General features: G+C 43.0%; 1 protein-coding gene across 1 annotated transcript in view; it reads left to right on the top strand.

The window, feature by feature from the left end:
• ACVR1C (activin A receptor type 1C) overlaps positions 1–22,043 on the top strand; it is a 61,031-nt gene that overhangs the window by 26,286 nt on the left and 12,702 nt on the right. The window contains exons 2-3 of the mRNA XM_018553142.1: positions 1,523–1,753; positions 20,546–20,785. Of these exons, the coding sequence (XP_018408644.1) occupies positions 1,543–1,753; positions 20,546–20,785 (451 nt within the window). The 5' untranslated portion in view covers positions 1,523–1,542. The remainder of the gene's footprint in view (positions 1–1,522; positions 1,754–20,545; positions 20,786–22,043) is intronic.

Below are 22,043 nucleotides of genomic sequence, written 5' to 3'. Positions count from 1 at the left end.
GGTGGCCGTCGACAACTGCGCCAGTTTTGAAAAACCCCCCCCCCCCCGCTTGTCTTCTTGGTTTTACAAGGGGAATGATTGATTGGATGGACAGCCATGGTTAATTAAATTGTTTGCATAGGCAATTTTTTTTCTTTTAGCTTTGGGTACCATAGGTAGGAGTTAAATCCCCTCTTTTGCTGTCTGTGTACCATTCAGGAAATTTCCCTTTACGTCCTGTCCCAGAGATGTTAGAACGGAAAGTTAATGGAATTTTCCCAAAGTAGGAGTAATTCCCCTCTTAGACAGTTGTCCCCATCAAAAAAATTTCCCCATACTTCTTGTTCCTCTTCTTGTTCTTCTTGTGTGGACAACTCAACATTTTTGGATTTCCCAAATTTCCTTCTACGTGATAATGATAAATCTCCCTAATGGGGAGACAGCAATTAAGATTTTTTAGAGGGTTTAACCCTTACCTACTCTATCAAAAAAATGTTTTTGCCTAGAGATACACTTTAATTTCAACTGGACTTTAATAATGTAGAAGGTGTTTGACAACCCATAGAAGTGACTTTTTCATTTTCTTAGTGTTGGGAGCATACCCAACATCGTTAGCCATGCAGTCATCTCAGTCCCCTTAATCCAAACACTTTACCTATAGTATCATGAAATGTGCCTCGGCATGTGTGGGTAATAAATACTGTGGTGAAACATCTTCAACGTTACTAAACAAGCCCTATTAAATGGGACTGTCTACTACCAGCTAACCCTTGTCCTATAGAAATGAAAACCTTCACCAACATTGGAATAGCTTGAAATCCATGTCTAATGGTTGTTATTCCCCTACAGATGACTTCTCCCCCTTCTTCTTCTTCCATAAACGGAGTTGCTAAGGCAACTCAAGGGTTCATGTTCATGGCTGGATCTACTCAAAAGGGCCTATTTTTAAGGCACAGATCGAACGTAAAGCTAATGGCAAGCTTATGTGTGACTTTGCTTGCTGGGAAATATGTATTAAAAGGAGTATAAACATAGGCCTGACATTGTGCATGGACTGCACAGAGTGTCACAGTGATACAACTGTAATCATAAGGGTATAATTATAAACAATTTGCAGTGCCCTTTGCCCTGTGAACATCTGTGAACGTACGTTTTGGGCAAATGATGACAAAAGCGGACGTTCTTAATATACTTTTTCCTAATTAGAATGCATTGTGATGTAAAACTACATTTTAGCCACTAGATAGGGGTGAGGAGTATGGGAAATAAGTATTTATTATGCTCCTCAGCACCATCTAGTGGCCATATTGTAGTGTTACATCATAATACATTCCAACTAGGGGAAAAGTATTAGGAACATTTGTGTTCGGTGTTATTTGCCCAAAACGAACATTTACAGGATGAAGGACCCTACAATTCTCTTTAAAATAGGCCCTAGAGTATTCTCCCTGCACTTGACACAGCCAGCAACAATATGTTTGAGATTAGTATGGCATAAGGTTGGATACGTTGTGTAATTACACTTTTCTTTTTGTTCTTCTAGGTCTGAAATGTGTGTGTCTGATGTGCGAAACCACCAACTACACTTGCCAGACAGAAGGGGCCTGCTGGACGTCGGTGATGCTCACCAATGGCAAAGAGGAAGTGATCAAGTCTTGTATCTCTCTTCTGGAGCTGAAAGCTCAGGTCTACTGTCACAGCTCAAACAACATTACTAGGACCGAGTGCTGCCACTCTGACTTCTGTAATAATGTTACACTCCGATTACCTCCAGGTATGTCAGCTCTGGTTCCATATGGACTGTACAGGACACTTTAATTGTTAGATTGTTGCTACAGCATCTGTGATATGTTACTATTCACACATTATAATGTGTATTAAATAACTGACGTCATTTCTTTAGGTTTGCCATATGCTAGCTACTTGATTCATTCAATCTCATATAAGATTTAACATGTAAATTCAAAAGTTGTGTTAAATTGTTTTAAATATTTACCCTTTATTTAGACCTTGTTCAGATGGGCTGCAGGCTCCCTCTGAAAAGCAATTCGCAGTAGAGGTGTGCAGCTACTAGACAGTGTCCATACCGTTGCTGGTTCTTGGAGTGAATAAACTATATGTATGGTGAACCAGCGTTGTGTAGCATTTCATCAGACAGTATAGCTATATGGCTAGCATAAAGAGGGTGGTAATGCCTAGTTAGATCCTGCAGTTTTGCAGACTGTGCCACAGCCTCGTCTCCTGCCTCCGCTTTGTATTACTAGTGAAAATCGCCACAGTGGTGACACCCAACCTCTCCGCACTTTTAAAGGAAGACCTTGGTAAACTCAAAGGTGCTTTTATGCAGTTCCTTGCAATTGTCCTTTAAAAGAATAATTTCTGGATCAAAATATGGGAGCTCCTATTGCTGACTTTTGCCCTATATTGTAGAGTATCAGCTGCCTGAATAATGTTCAGAACCCAACACTTTCCGAAGTATCCGATTCCCAGACTCGCTGTGCTCTGTGGATTAATTCGCCACTCCCTACATTACTGCTGTGTCCTATAGTGACATGAAGGCTGGTGGGAGGACATAACCAAAAAACACCCAGGAGTGCCGGGATCAAACTGTTCCTTGTGCTCTCACGTCTAGTTTACTAATTTGTATTGAGATTGTAGTCCATCATGGGAGGGAGCTTGGAGCAATGACTACTTTACAGCACACACAGTGACCCTGGGGAACAAAAGTAGTCACCCTCCAGAAGGAAGGACAGTGTCAGCACCAATTCAGAGATGATTTGAGGATCTACAGCCGAGTGATACACACATAAGATACAAGTTTGTTACTAGTTAGGGTACTTGAATGTATTTTTAAGATTTAACTCCGCGTTTAGTGTTACTTTACGTATACCTGCACATGGAAGTCCAGCTCCTGCTGAACTTCTATGCACACTCCAGCTGCAGCATTGCATGTCTCACAGGCCTAAGTGCTGCAGTCGTGTCTTCTTCCCCCGCTCCTCCTTGTCAATCACAAAATGGAGACGGAAAGGGAGGGGGGGCCCTGTTTGCTCTGAGGTTGGCCAGGAGGAGAGGGGCGTACAGATGGTACTGTAGGGCTTGAGGTCTAAGAGATTTGGAGTGGGCATGGATGTTCAGCAGGAGCTGGACTTCCATCAGCAGGGGAGGAGTAGGATAATCTTATCATGGCAGCGGTGTTTACAGCAAAGGGACTATACAACGTACTAAGCTGCAGGAACTGTATTTCACCCTGAGTTGGGCTTTTAGCTGCCATCTAGTGACTGTGCCTAAGCAGGGATGATGTCATCAGCCTGCTGCAGGAAGAAGGAAGCATTTCGTCAGTCTCCTCTCCTCCAGTGATCAGACTGCAACATTATAACTTTGTTGCAAGGTACAAGGTGAGAGGCTGCAGCACTGGGCTGATCTGTGCCAGACATTTGTGAGCACAGGCAAGAACTGCAAAGGCCCCAGGATTTACATGACTGCGTCATCTCTGAGCTGATATCTTAGTCCAGGAATGCCACCCCTGGGTGATGCCTGAACAAAGATGGCTTCATCCTTTTGAGGAGAAAAGCAGATGAAGACAGTACTGTGATCTCTGAGAGGTAATAAATAACTGTGGTATACTTATGTATTACTCAGCATTCTTGCACATAACATGAAAATATATACTGTAGCTGATTCTAGGTGCACTTTAAACTCTGATAGAGTTTTTTCCTGACTCAGCCAACATGTTACTGTAGTGAATGGATAATTCTGTTTCTTTGGAAATAGATGTTTCTGCTTATTGTATAATATGCAAATAAAGACAAGTGATCCCTATCCTGCGTCACCTTCAAAAGCCACCAAAGCGACCTTAATTTCGCCTTTCCCATTGATTCACCGCATTTAGCCAAAATTTAGAAATTTAGCCAAAATCTCAAATTTTTGCCACAATTTGCCAATTTTGCTTATCCATCGTGTACAGCAGGGGTATCTAAACGTTGCCCCTTCCGCTTTTGTGGAACTACAAGAACCATGAGGCATTGTAAGACTCTGACAGCAACTGCCATGGCTCCCAGAGGCAGACGGGATTTATAAATCTCACCACAGCGGGACAGCTGATCCACAGGAACAATAAAAGGTTATTAAACCCTCACATGTTTTTGCATATATCTCCTGCTGGCAAGCAGGAGATATATGCAAAAACATTAAAAATAAACCTTTTAAAAAGGGTTTAAACTTACCTGTGTCTTTGCCGTGCGCTCCGTCCAAACATCTGATGAGTCTCGGGCGGCCGCAAAGGATCTTGGGGCGGATGCATGCGCACTTCAGATGTTCGGCCGGGAGACGAGGAGAGACACAAGGTAGGTCTATGGAGCAGCGTGCACCCGCACAGACTCCGCGGGACATCAGAGAAGAGGAGGACCGAGGAGTCAGCGCTGGATCGGAGACCCGCACCAGCGCTGGAGGGACAGCTAAAAACTACACTAAAGAAGAAGATGAGCGGATTAAGAGGCATCATTTAAGGTAAGTCCCTACAGCAGGATTGAGAAGGGGGAAAAAAGTTTGACTTTAATGTCACTTTAAAAGGAGAACTATGAGGTGAGTAATTTTCACTCAGCCTCATAGTTCGAGCCGACGTGTGACAATGAAACTGTCACACGTCGGCTCAATAGATCGGGAAGTGAGCGAACACATACCGTCGCTCACTCACTTCTCGATCATGCCCCTGCAGAGAGCCGTGACTCACTCACGGCTCCCTGCAGGGATCTCCTCACTCCGATCCTACAGCGCTGACTGGCGGAACGGACGGGGGAGAGTACAGCTGGCACTGCCTCTAGATAGGCAGAGCCAGCTGTCAATCAGCAGCTGGGTGGATCTCGACAGTAATGTCGGGATACGTCCTGGCTGCGGCGGTCTCAGTATACCACGGGCTGTAGATTGCGGTATACTGAGCTTTGGGTCACGGGAGGAACGCTAGTTTGTGTCCTCCCGTGACCCTTAGGAGAACTATGGGGAAAAACACTTACCCCATAGTTCTTCTTTAAGAGTAGGTCCTGTATAAACTAAGCCTGCAAAAACTGTCAAAATGATAGCCAGACCCAGGGAATGGCTTCTGTATTGTCACCTATAGGCATGAGCCTACTGTACCTAATGCAAACTCCTGCCCTGTCAATAGCGTAGCTCCACCATGATATAACCCTCCTCTTCGATTGTGTAGTGTGCAACAGGGACTGCAAAATGACAGGTGTGCAAAAGGATATTTGGTACATAAAATAATAATAACAATAATATTACTATATATTATAATATATACATATAATAATATATAATTTTGAATAGAGAAGACCGGAGTTTAGCTTTAAGTCCTCATTTTTCTGTAGCTGGCACCGTCCTCCTACCAGCAGTCAGTGGTCAGATAGCTATTCCTCTGTGTTTTGTACAAACGGCATTAGGCCTTTTGCCCTACTGACTTGCCGAAATGCTAATTCCCACAGCAGTGTCAGAGTTGACTTGTTGTTTGTTTTGTTGCACAAGAGGCGAGATTTCGGTAAAAGTGAAAAGCGAGGCTGTCTGAGGGCTGCAGCTGCCCAGCACACTGCCCAGTGATCTGTCATCAGGCTCAACAAACACTGAATAAGCATCTTGACTGCCGTCCAGTTATGCTTAGTTATTTGTTGGAGGTGAAAGGGCATTGCAAAAAATAGGCTTTTTATTATCAACAGCAGCCAATGGCACGGACACAAAGGTCACCTGTGTAACATAAGTTATATTTAAAAGTACCTATGCAAAAAAAAAAAAAACGCCTTCATCTCTCACTTGTTTTATTTTAAAACACTGGTTCATATTTTATTCACTGGTTACCAGTGAATAACCAGTCTCAGGTACATAAATACCAACATGCTGAGATGGGAAAGAGGGAAATTTTTTGCTTAAAAATGCAAAATACACCCCAGCACCTCCAGCCAAATTCCCTGCAGCTGTACACCCATTCAAAGCCCTGATTCTGCCTACTAACTCTTTCTCTCCCACCCAACTTACCTTAATGACGTCCCATGTCCACCAGCCTTAAAAAACAACTCCGGGCATTTAAAAAATGAACCCGTGCAGTGGGCCTACCCCTACATTGCAAGGGTTAAGTGCTCATTTTGGTCTAGGGTCTGAAACAAAGAAGATAAACTCACCTTGGTCCTGCCGCGGTTTACTGCTCACCTCTCTTCCCGTCGGCTCCGGCTAGGGTATGTCCCTCAGTGTCCGCACATCTAATACAAGTGACTAGACCTTGCATAGACATGAGGATGTCAGAGGGCTTAGACTGCCAGAGCCCAGGGGAGAAGCGGCTTTGGGGACCGTTCTAGCAGCCGGGCAGGACCTAAGATCGGGTGAGTATATCCTTTATATTTTAGACCCCAGACCAAAACAAGCGCTTCATCTTTGCAGTGCCGGGGTAGCCCCACTGCAAGGCTTAATTTTTTTTAAATGCCCAGAGTTCTTTTTTATCCCTTTCTCTGCCAGAGCAGTTTTTGCATTTTTTGCACACATGTTAAAATGAAGATATTAGGACTGAATATTGCTGAAAATGTACATAAACTTAAAAAAACTAAAACCCCCCTTAGGGTGGCTCCGCTCTATGGAGGAGCAATGCAGCCACCCATGGACAGCAGCGTTGTCACCCTGTGGGGAGGATGGTGTTAGATGCACTAGCAGATTTAAGCTGCCCATACACTGGTCGAATTTCGGGCGGTTTTTAATGTACCTGCTGCAATTCGCACAGTGTGTGGGGCTGTCAGCTCCCTTTCAGCCGGTATTTCTCGATAAGCTGATCGAAGGAGCCGGCTGGAAAATTTTCGAATCGATCAGAGCCGGCAGCCAATGAGCCGCCTACAGTGTAAACAGCGGGGATTCCTCGATCGACACACTGTTTGTGTTGAAGGAGGAATCGGGTCAATTCTTTTCTTCAGTCTGCGGGTTGAACGAAAAAAAATTGATAGATGTATGGCCAGCCTTAGATGGATTTGACTGATAAATTAAAGCCGAACTCCAACACTTTTAAATCTGTTGCAGAAACAGTTTTTTCTCTTTTTTTGGGATAAAGGTTGTACAAATAAATTTATAAATAACTATGGGCCATTGTAATAACCCCTGTCAGTGTTAGTAGTTTGTCGCGTCCCTCTAGCTGCCACTTATGTTGGACATCAATATATTACATTTAAGCTTTTAAGTTTTTTATGTCACGCGATATCAGCGCAACAGTTTATCAAACCCAAATTTTCAGTAAAAACGCAATCAAATTAATTTTACTGCTCACACACTGAACAGAATACCCATTTCTTTGGTAATATAGAACAGGTGAGGTTACGTTAAGTAAATAGAGACCAAATATGTCAAGCCCCAAAATTGTTTGCACCCGTGAAACACTGAAAAACTTTGGTACCCAAAATTGTCCATAGGCACTTTAACTCTTTCACCATTTTTGCCTTTTCATGCACGTTAATATTACTAAACCCCCCGGAATTATATGTTTCCTAAAAGCAGAGGCCCTGTAGAATAAAAGGGTGGCAGTTGCAATTTTTTATGTCGCATGATATTAGCACAACGGTTTATCAAACCCAAATGTTATGTAAAAAACACAATTACTGTATTTGCCGGCGTATAAGACGACTCGGCGTATAAGACGACCCCCTACTTTTTGTGTTAAAATATAGGTTTTGGGCTATACTTGTCGTATAAGACGAGTATAGCCCAAAATAATGTTTCAATGCACCCACTAACATCCATGGCGGTATTCCCGAGTGTGGCTCAGGGTTAATTTTCAGTACCATAAGCGGTAATTCATGAATGCAAAGCCTGCCGTGATTGGCTGCCGAAGCTACATACAGTATACCGTATCCTTCTGTATGTACCCGGCGTGTAAGACGACCCCCAATTTTCAGGGTATGCTTTAAGGTCTCAAAACCCATCTTATACGCTGGCAAATACGGTACGTTAATATTATTGCACATAAACACATAAATAACCTATTTTGGTTAAGATATAAAAATGAGGTTGCGCTGAGAAAATAAATACCAAACATGTCAAGCCTCAAAATTGTGTGTCATGAAACAAGAAGAAACTGTGGTACCTAAAATTGTTCACAGGTGACGCTTTAAAAGCCTGTACAGATCACCAGTTTAGAGCGCACCTTAAATATTGGCCCTGGAATCGCTGCTCTCACTCAGGTGTGCACAGCAATACCTAACGTGTGTGGCACAATAGTCATTTTCATAGGCGCACCTGACACATGTGTTCATGCTCGCATGCACGTGTATGTGGGGGCAGGGGCTTTCCTTGCAGGCTATCTACAAGTGTCATTGTACACGAGTCAATTACAAAGCAAGTCTTGGCTGTCATTTTGACAGCCGGCAATTGCCACTAATAGCAGTGGCTGAGGGGCAGAGGAGCTAAACATAAGCATGCATCGTAAAAGTTTTCTCCGATGTATCTATTATGTTGAAATCCCCGGGTAGTTAAATCTGTACAGTGTTGATATGCCCCATTGGTTCACAGTGTATTACTTTTCAAGGTTTTACAACTAGCCCGGTATTACTGGTTCAATTTAGTTTAATATTTTCTAGCTTTGATTAGGTGTTATTTACTGTGACATGCAGCCGCGTCTTCTTAAAGTGGAATTTCGGTCAAACCGGTATTTACATGCTATAACAAATCCAAAGAAAGCAAAGTTGAATTCTTCATTAAGGGACAGTGGGTGAGGCTATGCCTAGGGGACAAGTGTTCAACCGATTTGTAATAGTAGTGCTCAATCTCTGAGATGGGCTTCCCATGCAAATCAGCATCTTTTCCAACCAACACTTTTCTATACACATTTCTTTAAAATAGTTATATTGATTTGTTATTGTTAAGATAGATTTCTACATTCTGGCAAAAAATATGTATGGGGATATAAAAAAAATAACGAATACCTGGGGTGTTTCTGTGTTGCTCTGAGTTCAGTTTCCTGCTATCGGAATAGAAGTTCCAAATACTTTTTTGCCTACCACTTCCTGGTAAATGTCCTCCCCTTACTTTTGCAGTGTTTTCAGTGAGGAAAATGGACATTTGTAGGTCTACTATCCTGACTGACATGCCCTGCACTGCAAACTGTGAAAGCCTAATGGTGATGTGACTACAAGTTCCTAGACTATTTATTACAGGTATTTATATAGTGCTGACAATTTACACAGTGCTTTACATAGTTGAACATTCACATCAGCCCCTGCCCTCAAGGAGCTTACAATCTAAGGTCCCTATCTCACATGCATACATACAAGGGCCAATTTAAACAGGAGCCAATTAACCTTTCAGCATGTGAGGAAACCAGAGTACCCGAAGGAAACCCGCACAAGCACAAGGAGAATATACAAACTCCTGATCGGGATTTTGAGCCAGGGACCCTTAGTGCTGCAAGGCAGAAGTGCTAACCACTACACCACTGTGCCATCTTACTGCTCCCAGCAGCGCCTCACAGCTATTTAGCCTTGTGGATACGCATTGGCATTGCCTTGTCACGGAACCACAACAATTACAAGCTGACCTATAACATGTAACTGCCCAGACTACTTGATCAGCCAATGGATTTAATGGGTGTGATGGACAAAATACACAAGTGGGAATTTATCAAAACCGGAGCAGACACAATCTGGAGCACATGGGCATGGAAACCAATCAGCTTCTCTCTTCAGTTTGTTCAGATAAGATTTTGAAAATGAGAGAGAGGCGCTGATTGGTTGCCATATATACCGCTGCTTCAGATTTTGTCTGCTCCAGTATTGATAAATGTCCTTCACAGTGCTTGGCTGCGACCATCAGAAGTATGTGTGCAGTTTGAGTTGCTTTACATATTTAGCCAAGGAGGAGGATCATGGACCAGACCAAAAATTACTTGGAGGTAGCAATGCACAATCTGGTCAACTGGCTGGCAGGGTTGCTGATAGGGAGGGCTGTACAGGCATTACTCCTGTACCAGGCCCAGGCCCCACCATATAAGCCTGGGGGGCTGCCAGAATACACAGTTTTTGGCTGAAACCATCAGCAGATTAGGCTGTGTGTGCAGTCTAAAAGTCAGTCACATTTAGCCATCGGGGGGGGGATCATGCACCAGTTTTAAAATGACTTGAAGGCAGCAATGCACAATGGGGTCTACTGACTGGCATGGATGATGATAAGGGGGTGGGGGGTTACAGGCATTACTCCCACAGCTGGGCCCAGGCTCCATTAGATAAGCTAGGGAGCCCGGCAAGGGCTGCCAAGATACAAAGTACTTGACTGAGACCATCAGTAGTTTAGGCTGTGTGTGCAGTCTGAGTTGCTTTACTTGTTTAGCCACAGGAGGAGCATCATGGACCAGACTGTAAATGTCTTGGAGTTCAGCAATGCACAATTTAGTCTATGATAGGTCAGGGTCGATGATAGGGGGGTACAGGCATTACTGACATACCTGAGCTAAGGGCCCATCTGGTTAGCTGGGGGGCACTGCAGAGGCTGTTTGTGGGTGAGGTGCCTGTCAGGTGAACTGTATGGGGTCCCATGATTTCTAATGACGGCCCTGACCGGCGAACAAGGAAACACAGGGCAGTTGCAATACTATTTTTTGGCTTTAATGTAAGCCATATCTTTCTGTATTACATGAGACTTGCGCTTTTAAATAAGTTTTCATTTTTTGCCCGGTCTTCAGCTTTACGTTTCCTTATATCAAGTGAATCAGAAGTTTTCCCTAAAACCCGATTTATGTGTTTCTCTTTTCCATCAGACATTAAGGCCAGGCTGACAGAAGTCATGTCAACTTTCTAGAGGCTTTTTTCTGCCAAGTGAGCCAGTTCAAGCTCGCTGGGGATGGTTCTTCCTGACGAGGAGACAAATGGAGACCATCTAGGGAATGGTTGTGAAATCCTCCGTGTGGATGATGCTAGAAATGTATATATGTAAAATGTTAGGGATTGTACAATGTATATCATTGCCAAATGATGCAAGCGTTTATCTGAAGCATAAAACATAAAGCTGTGAGTGTTTTCTATGGACAGTATTGTGGTCGTTGTGGATGTGATGAGTATAAGAGAAGCTATGATGATTTTCAAGGAAACGCTTAGTATGCTAAAGCAACAAACCTTCAGAATAATTTGTCACATGTGAACAAGATCGCAGTTTTGTTGAAAAAAAAACACTTTTTAAATTCATTGCAGTGCTAAGTAATTGGTAGTGGAAGATTAGTGGACGATATTGTTAATCTGGATGCTAAGCGTAGACAACATGCTACTTTAATCAAAGCAGATCTAAACCCCAACTAGATGGCATTTAATTTGCTAAAGTACGATTTATCAAAAACAACCGCCATTTTTTTTTTTCTTTGCAGGAAGACAGTTTTCACCCATCTCTGAATCTCGGTGCTACTGATTTCTTGCGGCCTCTTTGCAGCCACTTCCTGCAACACACACAGGGCTGCATGTCATTGCTTAGGGTCAGCTTTCTGATCATGAAAATATGCCAGTGCATTGAGCATGGTGGTGGTGGGGGGGAATCTGGCATCCCCATTTGGCTGCAGAATTACTTATTGGTGTCCTCCATGTCATTGCTAAAGGTAGGCTTTTCTAATGGTGACAACAGCAGGACATGCAAGGGTGTCAAGAGTTGGTGTGGCTGCTTATAGTCTCCACCGGATGCATTTGTGACAATTTGACAATGCAGGAGAGCAGTTGGAAAGACAGCAACAGGGAATTTTCCTAACATACCAGGAAATTCCTGAACAAGCACCTACATGATAGGATCACCAGTAGGGATGAGTCTGGGTTCGGTCCTAACTTGAGGTCTTCTGAACCCAGAAGGAAGCTGTAAATGCCGACCCAATTTGCTGCACGTAAACAAAGGGATGGGATGCTGGCGATACCGTTGACCTTACATGGTCACATGGTTATATTAGATCAATGTCATTGACCAAATGTGGCCATGTGTCCTTATAATGTCATTGATGTTACCAGCATCCGGCCCCTTTGTTTGCGTGCAGCTGCAGGGCAGGGTATGCCCTGTCGCAGACGATTAGACCGGCAGCTTCCTTCTATTCACCAGTTATGCATGGCTTGTTATGGTGTAAGCCACATATATAGTACACAGTTGTGATTCATTTTACCTAATTGCACTGTGCTCCAATGGTGCGCGATTGATTACTACCACATGCTGCTTGCGTAACTTACACCACAGGCAACCATTTTGCTCCATCATTTAATGATCGGTTGCAATTCATACACTGACGTTATAAGATGGGTTACTATCGCTAGAGATCTAGTGATTTGTCAAGATTGCCAGAGGTAGGAGTGTTAGGAGGCTGTCTGCCTTATGCAATTGCTCCCTCTGTAGAGAGATGTCACTTCCATCACTGGCAACTTAGATTCAGCAGTGTTTGGTCCAGCAACAGAGCGACATTTCACTGATTCTGGCTACAGAGGGAGTAATTTCGTAGGTACAGACAGGCAGCCTCTTTAGCAATCCTGCCGCTGGTGTGCTATCTCTAGCGGCAGAATTCCCCTTCTGATATAAGCCTTAGAGGTTGCTTGTGCTAGGCTGCTAAAAATCACCCAGGTAGGTCTAGCTTTAGATCTTCAAACACTCATGATGAGCAAGGGCCCGTGCCACTGCCTACAAATGTAATGGAGTGTTTGGGTTGGCCCTCAACAGTGGTGTCCCTAGACTTTGTGCTGCTCAAGATGGACGGTAACGGAGGGATTCATGGGCCTCCTGTCCAGCTCTTAGCAACCTGGGATGCTCTGGCCAATGTCCAGCCCAGCTCCTGGCAACCAGTGACATGATGGCTCTTATACATCTTCCTGCCTGGCTCTTAGCAACCTGGCATGACCCAGAGAGATGCCGCCTCAGGCAATAGGCTCAGGATGCAACAAGCCCAGGGTCGGCCCTGGCCTTCACATTACATAGTTGGTAAACTTAAAAGAAATGGTAGATTTTGATTGTAACTTATATTGCCAGCTTTAGCGAGCAGCTGCAAAACAAAGTACTGTTCTCAGTGACAGATTTCTTTTGGGATAAAATGTGAACTCTTATTTCCCCAACTAGGATGATAATAAAAAACCTACAGTGACTATAACCTTTTCCTGCTTCATCCAGAACAAAATAAAAGCCAGACTCTGGCCTCTACACTTCCCTCTGAATTGACCCCCCTTGTGGCCCACTTTCTCAGTAAATTCTGCTTTTTGTATTTGCATACTTACCTTTATGAAAGACTTCAGACTGATCATATGACACTGTAGGGTTCTCTTCCTCTTTGCCTCCTCTCCGGGCTAAGTGGCCTGCACTGATGTGGAGAGCGGTGCTCATGTGCTAATATCAGTGTTTTTTACATCTCTAAATGGTGCCATTGGTGGCCATGACACCCTGCATGCATGTGCTCATTCTTCTGGGTTATTTAATTCTCGCGTTCATTCAACCCTAAAGACTGAGGACATCTTGTGGTGAAGAAGTACTGCAGGAGACAGCTCCAGATTTAATGTAAGTATCATAGCCTGAGCTCCTTTTTTTTAACACTGCCAGGAGGGTGTTTTTATCAGATAGAAAACCTACCCTGGAGTTGGGCTTTAAAATCACTCCCCAGTCAAAACTGTAAACTAAATTTTAAAATGCATGAAGGGAATACTGCCTACTTCCTGAGGTCTTTAGTTATATATGCAGCTATAGCTGTAGTGCACCAGTCCATCCTATTACTTTTGTAACTGTGGTATGAGAACTCCTTTTGCATAACTGTTGTAACACATAAGGGGTTTCCAGTTCCCAGACGCACCCACTACAGGCTCTCTGCTGTCTCTCACTGATGTCACGAAATGTCTGTGATAAATTCAGCGGTACGGCACATTCACGCCCTCCAATTATATTAAAACCTGCCCTAGTAGTTTGTATCAGACTGGTGATAGGTGAAGTAGAGATATGTTTCACAGCACAGATTATGGAAGCAGACCCACCCACCCTACATGTGAGGAGCGGATTACAGAGATCACAGATTAGGGTAAATTAAGTGGCCTTTCTAACTTTAGCACAGCGGGCGAATTTAAGACTAATATTAGTAACTCACGGACTGATTTCACTTGTTGCCTCGAATTGCTTTTTAAGTTTCAGATAGACATTAGCTGAAAGCTGCACAGTATGCATATGTAACGTTATACTGTATACAGCATTAGATATTCTTTAAAAAAATGGTTGTCAACGTTGAAATAATATTTTATTGTATACGGCCTTTGTCAGGAAACTATTAACGTCATAGCAAATAGATTCAGAATAAGGATTTTTTTCAGGCTATTTTCATCTATAAACTGTAACCCTGGAATGTTTGTAATTATGAAATTAAAGTGAACCTGTGTTCTTATTAATATTTCTTAATGCACAGTGTGACAGTATGGTCCCCAGTCACAGTAGAAAAAGGGCTTTGTCTCACCCAAGGTTCTCTTTCATGCAGGTTGAGGAGCTATGGATGCTTGGTACATATGGAGGATTCCTCTGTATGAAAGAAGCATCCCGGAGCCCCTCAACCTGCATTGGCGAGAACGGTGGGTGACATAAAACTCTTTTAATACCATGACTGGGCACTGTACTGTCACATATAAAATGTGGACCTGTGGTAAGGCTTAATTGCACACAAGACTGTACAAAGCGTCCTGGCTCCAGAACTCAATCCAGAAGTTACCAATCGCTGAGTAAACTTAAAATCCAGCTTCCTCTGTATGATAGAAGCATCCTGGAGCCCCTCAACCTGCACGGACAAGAACTCTGTGTGACACAAAACCCTTTTTATATCATGACTGGGCACCGTACTGTCACATATAAAATATGAACCCATGGCTGAAGGCTTCATTCCACCCAAGACTCTACAAAGCCTCTGGGCTCAAGGACTTAATACAGGAGTTACCAATCGGTGAGGAAACATAAAATTCGGTTTCCTCTGTATGAAAGGAGCATCCCAGAGCCCCTCAACTTGCATGGGTGAGAACCCTCGGTGACAGAAAAACGTTTTTTTATCATGACAGGGCACCGTACCGTCACATATAAAATGTGATCCTAGAGCTGGAGGCTTTATCCCACCCAAGACTCTATAAAGCCTCCGGGCTGCAGGACTCAATCCAGGATTTACCAATTGCTTAGGAAACTGAAAATCCAGTTGTCTCTGTATGCAATTAGCATCCTGCAAGATCTTCCATCTGCATGGGGGAGAACCCTTTGTGACACAAAACCCTCTTTATTCCATGACTAGGCACTGTACTATCACATATAAAATGTGAACTAAGGACTGGAGGCTCCCGAGACTCTACAAAACCTCTTGACTCCAGGACCCAATCCAGGATTTTCCAATAACTGAGAAAACTGAAATTCCATGACTCAAGCCTCCTGGAGCCTCCTGGCGCCCCTCAACCTGCATGAGCGAGAACTCTGAATGACACAAAAGTTACTTTTACCCTGGCTGGGCACTGTACTGTCACAGCAGCTAGAAATGAAAGCACGTGATGTGACACAGTCTTACATTTCTTCAGGAGCAACCATGAAACATGGGGTGCTTTTTTGTGCAACTTGCCACCATCTCCTACGGTCTAGAGTTAAAGCCACACTCCTCTTGGCTCCTCAGGGGCGGCCTCACTCTCCAATAGTAAGATGCAGAAAGGGGACAGGTTCTTATTAGTAAGATGCAGTAAGGGACCAAGCTCTTAACAACAGCCCAGGTTTTCTTTAGATAATGCCCCACGTCTCACGGCTCACATGGTGGTATGTAAGGTATGCATGAATACGTACATGCAGGTATCTCTTGGAACCTGATATTGTTATCTGGTTACTGTTTAGTACTTTAAACTTGTTTTTACCTGATATTGCTATCTAATTGCTGTTTAGTACTTTAAACTCTTTTTATCAAAGTTTTAATGTTTTCCTAGTGAAAAGTTCCTGAAAGGCCACCATATCTAAAATAACATTACATAAAACTGAAGGCAGAGCAGTATTTTCCAGCTAATATCTGATTTCCTGTCCAGTTACACCTGTATCACATATCTGAGTTTCTGTACAGGCATGGGAACTTTTGCACACGTGTATGTTATTTGTGACAATTGCACATGTAATAAATATAATGCAGCTTTTATATACAGTACTAGAGCAGGGGTAGGCAGCCTCAGCACTCCATCTGTGCTAAAGCTAAAAATCCCATCATGCCTCTGGGAGTCATGTTTGTGGCTATCAGAGTCTTGCAGTGCCTTGGGGGACTTGTAGTTCCACAACAGCTGCCTGAATGAGGCTGTCCACCCCTGATTGAGTGCAATCTGTTTCTGAAAGATAAAATCATGTCCTTATCAACATGAAGCTGACTATTAGACATGTGCAAAACAGAAAACATTTTCAGACAAAGCAAATGAAAACGAAAAACGTTTTCATTTGTTTCGTCAAAGGAATGTTGTTATGTTGTTTCAGATTCTGGGGTAACGAGCCCCTGAATCTCAAACCGCAGAACGAGCGGCGGCCACATCGGCCTCTGGTTCGTTCTGCGCATCGCCATTTTGGAGTAGATGTTGGTATACACCAAGATGGCGGTGCCCTCATGTTCGAGTGCCTCCATCTTGGTGTAGACCTAGATCTACTCCAAAATGGCAGCGGCGGCGATCTGGCCGCTGCTCGTTCAGCGTGTGATGTCATACGCTCCGCCTCCAAGATGGAGGCGGGCATGCGCAGAACACGCTGACGGCCAATATGGCTGCCAGTGTGTTCTAAAAAAGAATTAATGTATGCCCAAATATCGTTGTAGTATATTCGGCCATATAATAAATTCGTTATTTCGGATTCGAACGAACAGCCGAATGAACTGATTTTCGTTGATTTGCAGGTTCGTCCGAATCTGAATGCACATGTCTACTGACTATGTTGGTCCTCATTTTATAGCCCAATGCCAATGAAAACCTTTATTTTAATAAGGAAAAGGGCAACAATCAGGGTGTAAAGCAACTGTCCTATACAAATGCTTCAAACCGATCTTTGTTGTCAGTTTCAGTTTGCAATACCAGTTTTGGGCAGGCTGACCAATTAAATGAAACCTGTACAGAGAGAAATGTGGGGCTGCCATTTTTTTTAACTTCTTCTGGAAGTGCTAGTTGTTTCTGTCCCTGACACTTTGGGTTAATGTTCTGGAACAGGTATGCAAAGTCAGAACTCTTTAAATGCATGTACCGGTAGTCAGGAAATATAGAAGCCATGAGACCAGCAAGTAGACATGTGCGATTTGTTTCATTCCGAATTTAAATTTGAATGAATTTCTGTGAATTATGATATTCGGATGCATCCAAATTTCCAAATGTCAGAAATAACGAATCTAAAGGAATCTGAATGTTTGATACCGAAATTCGGATACATCCGAATTTCATTCGGGGCAAAACACAAACGGGAGAGCTGTCATTTGCCGCTCTTTGGCTTTTCTGCACTTGTATCCTGAATGAAAACAAAGTAACACAATATTGCTACAAAATGTAAATAATGAAAGAAGCTGAGAGATCTGTGTTATTCTGTAACAGCTTCTGCTTCTTTGAGGACACCTCTATTCCGAATGTAAAGAATCTGATAGCTGTTGCAGCTAAGTGTTTGACTGTCCACAGAAACAATAATAATACAAAAAACAGATCCTTTAGGTCTGGTAGGAATGTTAGGGGGGACCCCATGTAAAAAAAAAAAACCCACAACAAAACATATAAACAGCGTGCGATTCCCTGGAAATTCGTACCAGACCCTTTAGGTCTGGTAGGAATTTTAAGGGGAACCCCAACACAGAAAAAAACTGGGTACCCCCTTTCTCTCTCAGGTACGCTCTTCTGCAGGAGCAATAGCCATTCTGCCACTGGCTATTTACATCAGGGGTCCCCACTAACATTCCTACCAGACCTTGCTTTTTTTTTTTATTGTTTTTGTTTCTGTGGAGTGTCAGGAATTAAAAAGAAACAAAGTAAACATTTCATGTCACTTTTCTGCAACCAATTTTTGTTCATAATGATCATTTAACTCATCCAAATGCGAATGCCAAAACGAATTGACTTTCAGACCCGAATCTCGCAAACAAAATAACAGAACACCCGAAACTAATAAAACATTTTGCCGGCTTACATGTCTACCCGCAAGGCAGCTTAGCCAGGAAACCGACATTTTCAGTAGTAGGGGTCTGAGCAGTTTCCCTATCATCATATGCGTTGCTATGTAACCAATTTAGCTTCAATTTTGGAACAAAAACTGTACATAGGCACGACCCCTTTTTAGCCAGCTTCTGCAAAATGTAAGTGTTGTGAATATCTTTCCACTTACATGTAGTAGGTTATACTGAAAAAAAAGGCATTTGCATGACTTGACTAAACCATCCCACATTCTGCGGTTTTAGAGCTCCAGGTTCCCAAATTAAGTAAATTGTCCCAGCTGCTAAAATGTGTATGATCAGCACAAAACATGAACCAAGATGTCTCGGATCACATTGAGCAGAGTGACACCTACTGCTCCATGTCTGTTCCCGAATGATATGGAACATTGCGCGGTACAAGAGAAGAACTGTTCATGTAGGTGGACTAGAAAGGGTGACAGCTGTCAGTGGGCACTGACCTGGTACTGCCAATAGAGGGCGCTCTTGTTCAAGGATGGAATCTGCTGAATATTTCATAGTGTTCCAATGTATGCTTTATGTTACTTACGTTATACTTAAGCTGGCCATACGATGGTAGATTTCGGAACGTATATTCATATGAAAAATCTTGTCGGAGCATTGGATAATGTCATCAGACATTTGACGAATGTCATTCGAAAATTCATTTGATTTCAGCAATTGATTTTGAAATGAATAAAGTTTCCCAAATGAAAACCTCATTCGCTGTTAGAATTTTGCTTGTTCGTAAACAAATTTCCATCCTGGTTATTCCTGCTTATTTTTTTCGTCGTATAGTGGAAATCGATTGTTGATTTGACCCCATTAACTCTTAGGAACTCAAACAAATGTTCATCAAATAATTTTTTTAGTGCATGGCCAGCTTCAGTGTTCATCGGCGGCATCTCTCAGGATCGTCATTGCATGACGTTTAACTTTAATGTTAAAGAAGAACTGAAAAAATTATTCTTAACCCTAAGTGCTCATTTTTGTCTATGGTATAAAATAAAAAAAGTTTTCCTCCTCTGATCCTTTGAGCCAGCTGGCTGTTAGACTGGTCCCTGTAGCCTCGCTCCCTCTCCTCTGCAGTGGTCTAGGGATCCTTGAGCCATCACGTTCTATACAGTGTATAGGATGCCATCGCTGTAGCGTAGGAGGAGAGAGGCAAGAGGGAGCAGAGTCACAGCCGAGGATTGGGTGAGTATAACTTTTTGTACTCACCCGGTCCTTCCATCCTCTCTCCCCCTCCTCTGCAGCGTTCTAATGATCCTTGATGTATTGCAGAATCCATACAATGATGTATTTATTACAAATATTGGAACATATGTTTAATAAAATTAGTATGAATACATGTGTTTGACTTGATCATCCTTGTGTATTCTCCTGTAGAGCAGCACTCAGACTGGGAGAGCGAGGGGGAGAACTAGGTGCCAATCAGGTATCCTACATTTACATGTGCTGATAGGAGCAAAGAAGATAAAAGGGCGGCATCAGTCTATTGCTGCTCTCTCATTGTCCAATCACAAGCTGGGGCTGGAGACCTCTCTGAGTTGCTCAATTCCAGGAAAGAAAAGTCAGGTAACCGGGCTGGCTTTGTTTCCAATGTAAATCTGGGTGTGTCGATGCCTGGTCCACCGCTGTGCCCTCTGGTTCCATTGGTCAGCCAATACATTAATACAGGGTCCAGTATTGAGGTTGGGGTCAGCAGAAGGAAGCACACCACATGGAGGTTTTTGCCAAGTGGAGTGCAAAGCAAACTAATAGGATGTACTGTAAGTCCAGTTTAGTGAAGGCAAGACTTGGACAGTCTCTTAAAGGGCCTTTTTTTACCAGCCATGTTTATATATTAGGAGTACACTTGGGGACATCCAAAACTATGGAACTCTATTAGAACTCTATTACAAGCCCCTGCAAAGTCCCACAAATACCTGTTGACCTTGCCAGTGAAGTCCACCTAATGCAGCTTCCTGTGATGCTATGGCAACAATGCTGCACTGCTCCTAAATTCAGAGCAGAGTTGCCACCCTCATGTGGGCTGTGCCTGCTTGCACTACAGTGGGATGAATAAATGTTGCGAGAGGTGTGTGGCTATTGCCATTGTTACTGCTGATGAACAAGCCTGAGGCTTGTCAATCAGCACCTGGCAACACCTAGTCCTGCCCACTGCTTTCTGGATTGACAACATTGCTTCTGTTGTTGGAACCCTCCCACTGTGAGCTGCAGTGTCTGGGAGGGGGAGTGGGTGGGACACAAATGGAGGAAGATTTGGCTCGGTAAAGGAAATATTTTGTTTACTATGTGATTTACATCTGCATCACAGTAACGAGATTTGGGACTTGTTTAGACTGTTATAGAGGAGCCTTTAGTTGAAATTTAATAAGTAATTTTTGTATCTTTTAATTTTCAAACCTCCAGCATCTCCAAGTACCTCCCACTTTGGCCATGTGGAGCTGACAGTAATAGTCACCATTCCAATCTGTGTCCTGTCATTAGCCATAATCCTAACGGCCTACACCTGTCAAAGGCGGCACGGCACCTACAGAAAGACAAGGCGGCAATGTATTGAAGAGCCGCTCACTGACTGTAACCTGGACACTGATGGGAAATGCTTGAAAGATCTCATATATGATATGACTACATCAGGATCTGGGTCTGGTAAGTGCAATCCTTTTAATTAAATCGTAAAATTTCCAGCCAAAAAATATTACTGTTGGGATTTAAAAAAATAATAGCATTTAAAAGCCTGTTACACTGTACATTAGCAGGTAGGGGCTTCTTGACTATTCCTGATGGGAAACTGTCTATATGCACCCATCAACCTGTCATAAACTGTACCCTATTCATTGATTTTGAATGTGGCCCATTGGAAAAAATGGACCTGCACTCCTTTTGTGCAAAGAAATGCACCAAAACCAACAAATATTCACATATTTGTATTGTGGTGCCCTGCAGTTCTGGTCAGTATCTTCGAAGTATATCCGAAGATTGGCAACACACTGCAATGCATATATACCACACTTTGTGGTGTCGCATAAGTGTATCCAGGAACTGCTTCTGCACATTTTAGCTGGTCCTTTTTGAACCATTTCGGCCTGCATCCCTCAATCAGCTGATCAAAAGGGCTCGATGGAAAATCTTTGAACAAACCGAGCCGACAGCTAATGAGCTCCTGGCCCTGTTTGGGCATTCTCACAATGGCCAGCAGCCGCTGTCAGGATACAATGAAGACAGCGGGAGATTCCTCAATTAAAGCTCATAAGAGATGATGGAGGAATCTGTTATATTTTCTTCGTTCAGCCCACAGGTTGAACAAAGAAAATATTAGAGTGTGTGGCCACCTCTAGGTTTTTGACCTGACATTATGAAGATTCAAGCATCACTTTATATTACTGTGTATTGTTTGGGCTACAAATACATGAGAAGAAGCATCTTATAGTCATGAAATCTTTAAAAATAATCCAGCCCAAAATTTGGTTTTGATAGAGCAAAGAAGGGGTAGACCCTCTGACAGGAGACTATCTCTGTCTGTGCTCCTGTTGGATAGATTTTCCTTTACTTCTTGTGTGGCCTCCTGGACAGGAAGTGAGCAGAATCCCAAATGGGGAATGGATAAAACCAAAAAACATGGCTCTCTGTGTCCAGTTTGGTCAAGAAGTGAGATGACATCTTCTCAACTTAGACACAAATGTTCCCTCTTCCCAAATCTCTGTATCCTACTAACCATATTTTCCCCACTTTTTTAGTCTGATGAACAGACCTCTATTAAAATGCTCTATTCAATTATCAAAAGTGTTATACTACACTAAACCTTTCATCAAACATCTGTGCTAGAAAGTGTCAATCTTTGTTATCTCCGAAACTTGGTAGGTAAGCAAAAAATAAGAACAACCCACAAAATTCTACTTCTCTACAC

The sequence above is a fragment of the Nanorana parkeri genome, unplaced genomic scaffold (assembly GCF_000935625.1).
Source record: "Nanorana parkeri isolate BGI_ZX_2015 unplaced genomic scaffold, ASM93562v1 scaffold112, whole genome shotgun sequence".
NCBI classification, from domain to species: domain Eukaryota; kingdom Metazoa; phylum Chordata; class Amphibia; order Anura; family Dicroglossidae; genus Nanorana; species Nanorana parkeri.
This window is presented reverse-complemented; position numbering and strand designations above follow the sequence as displayed.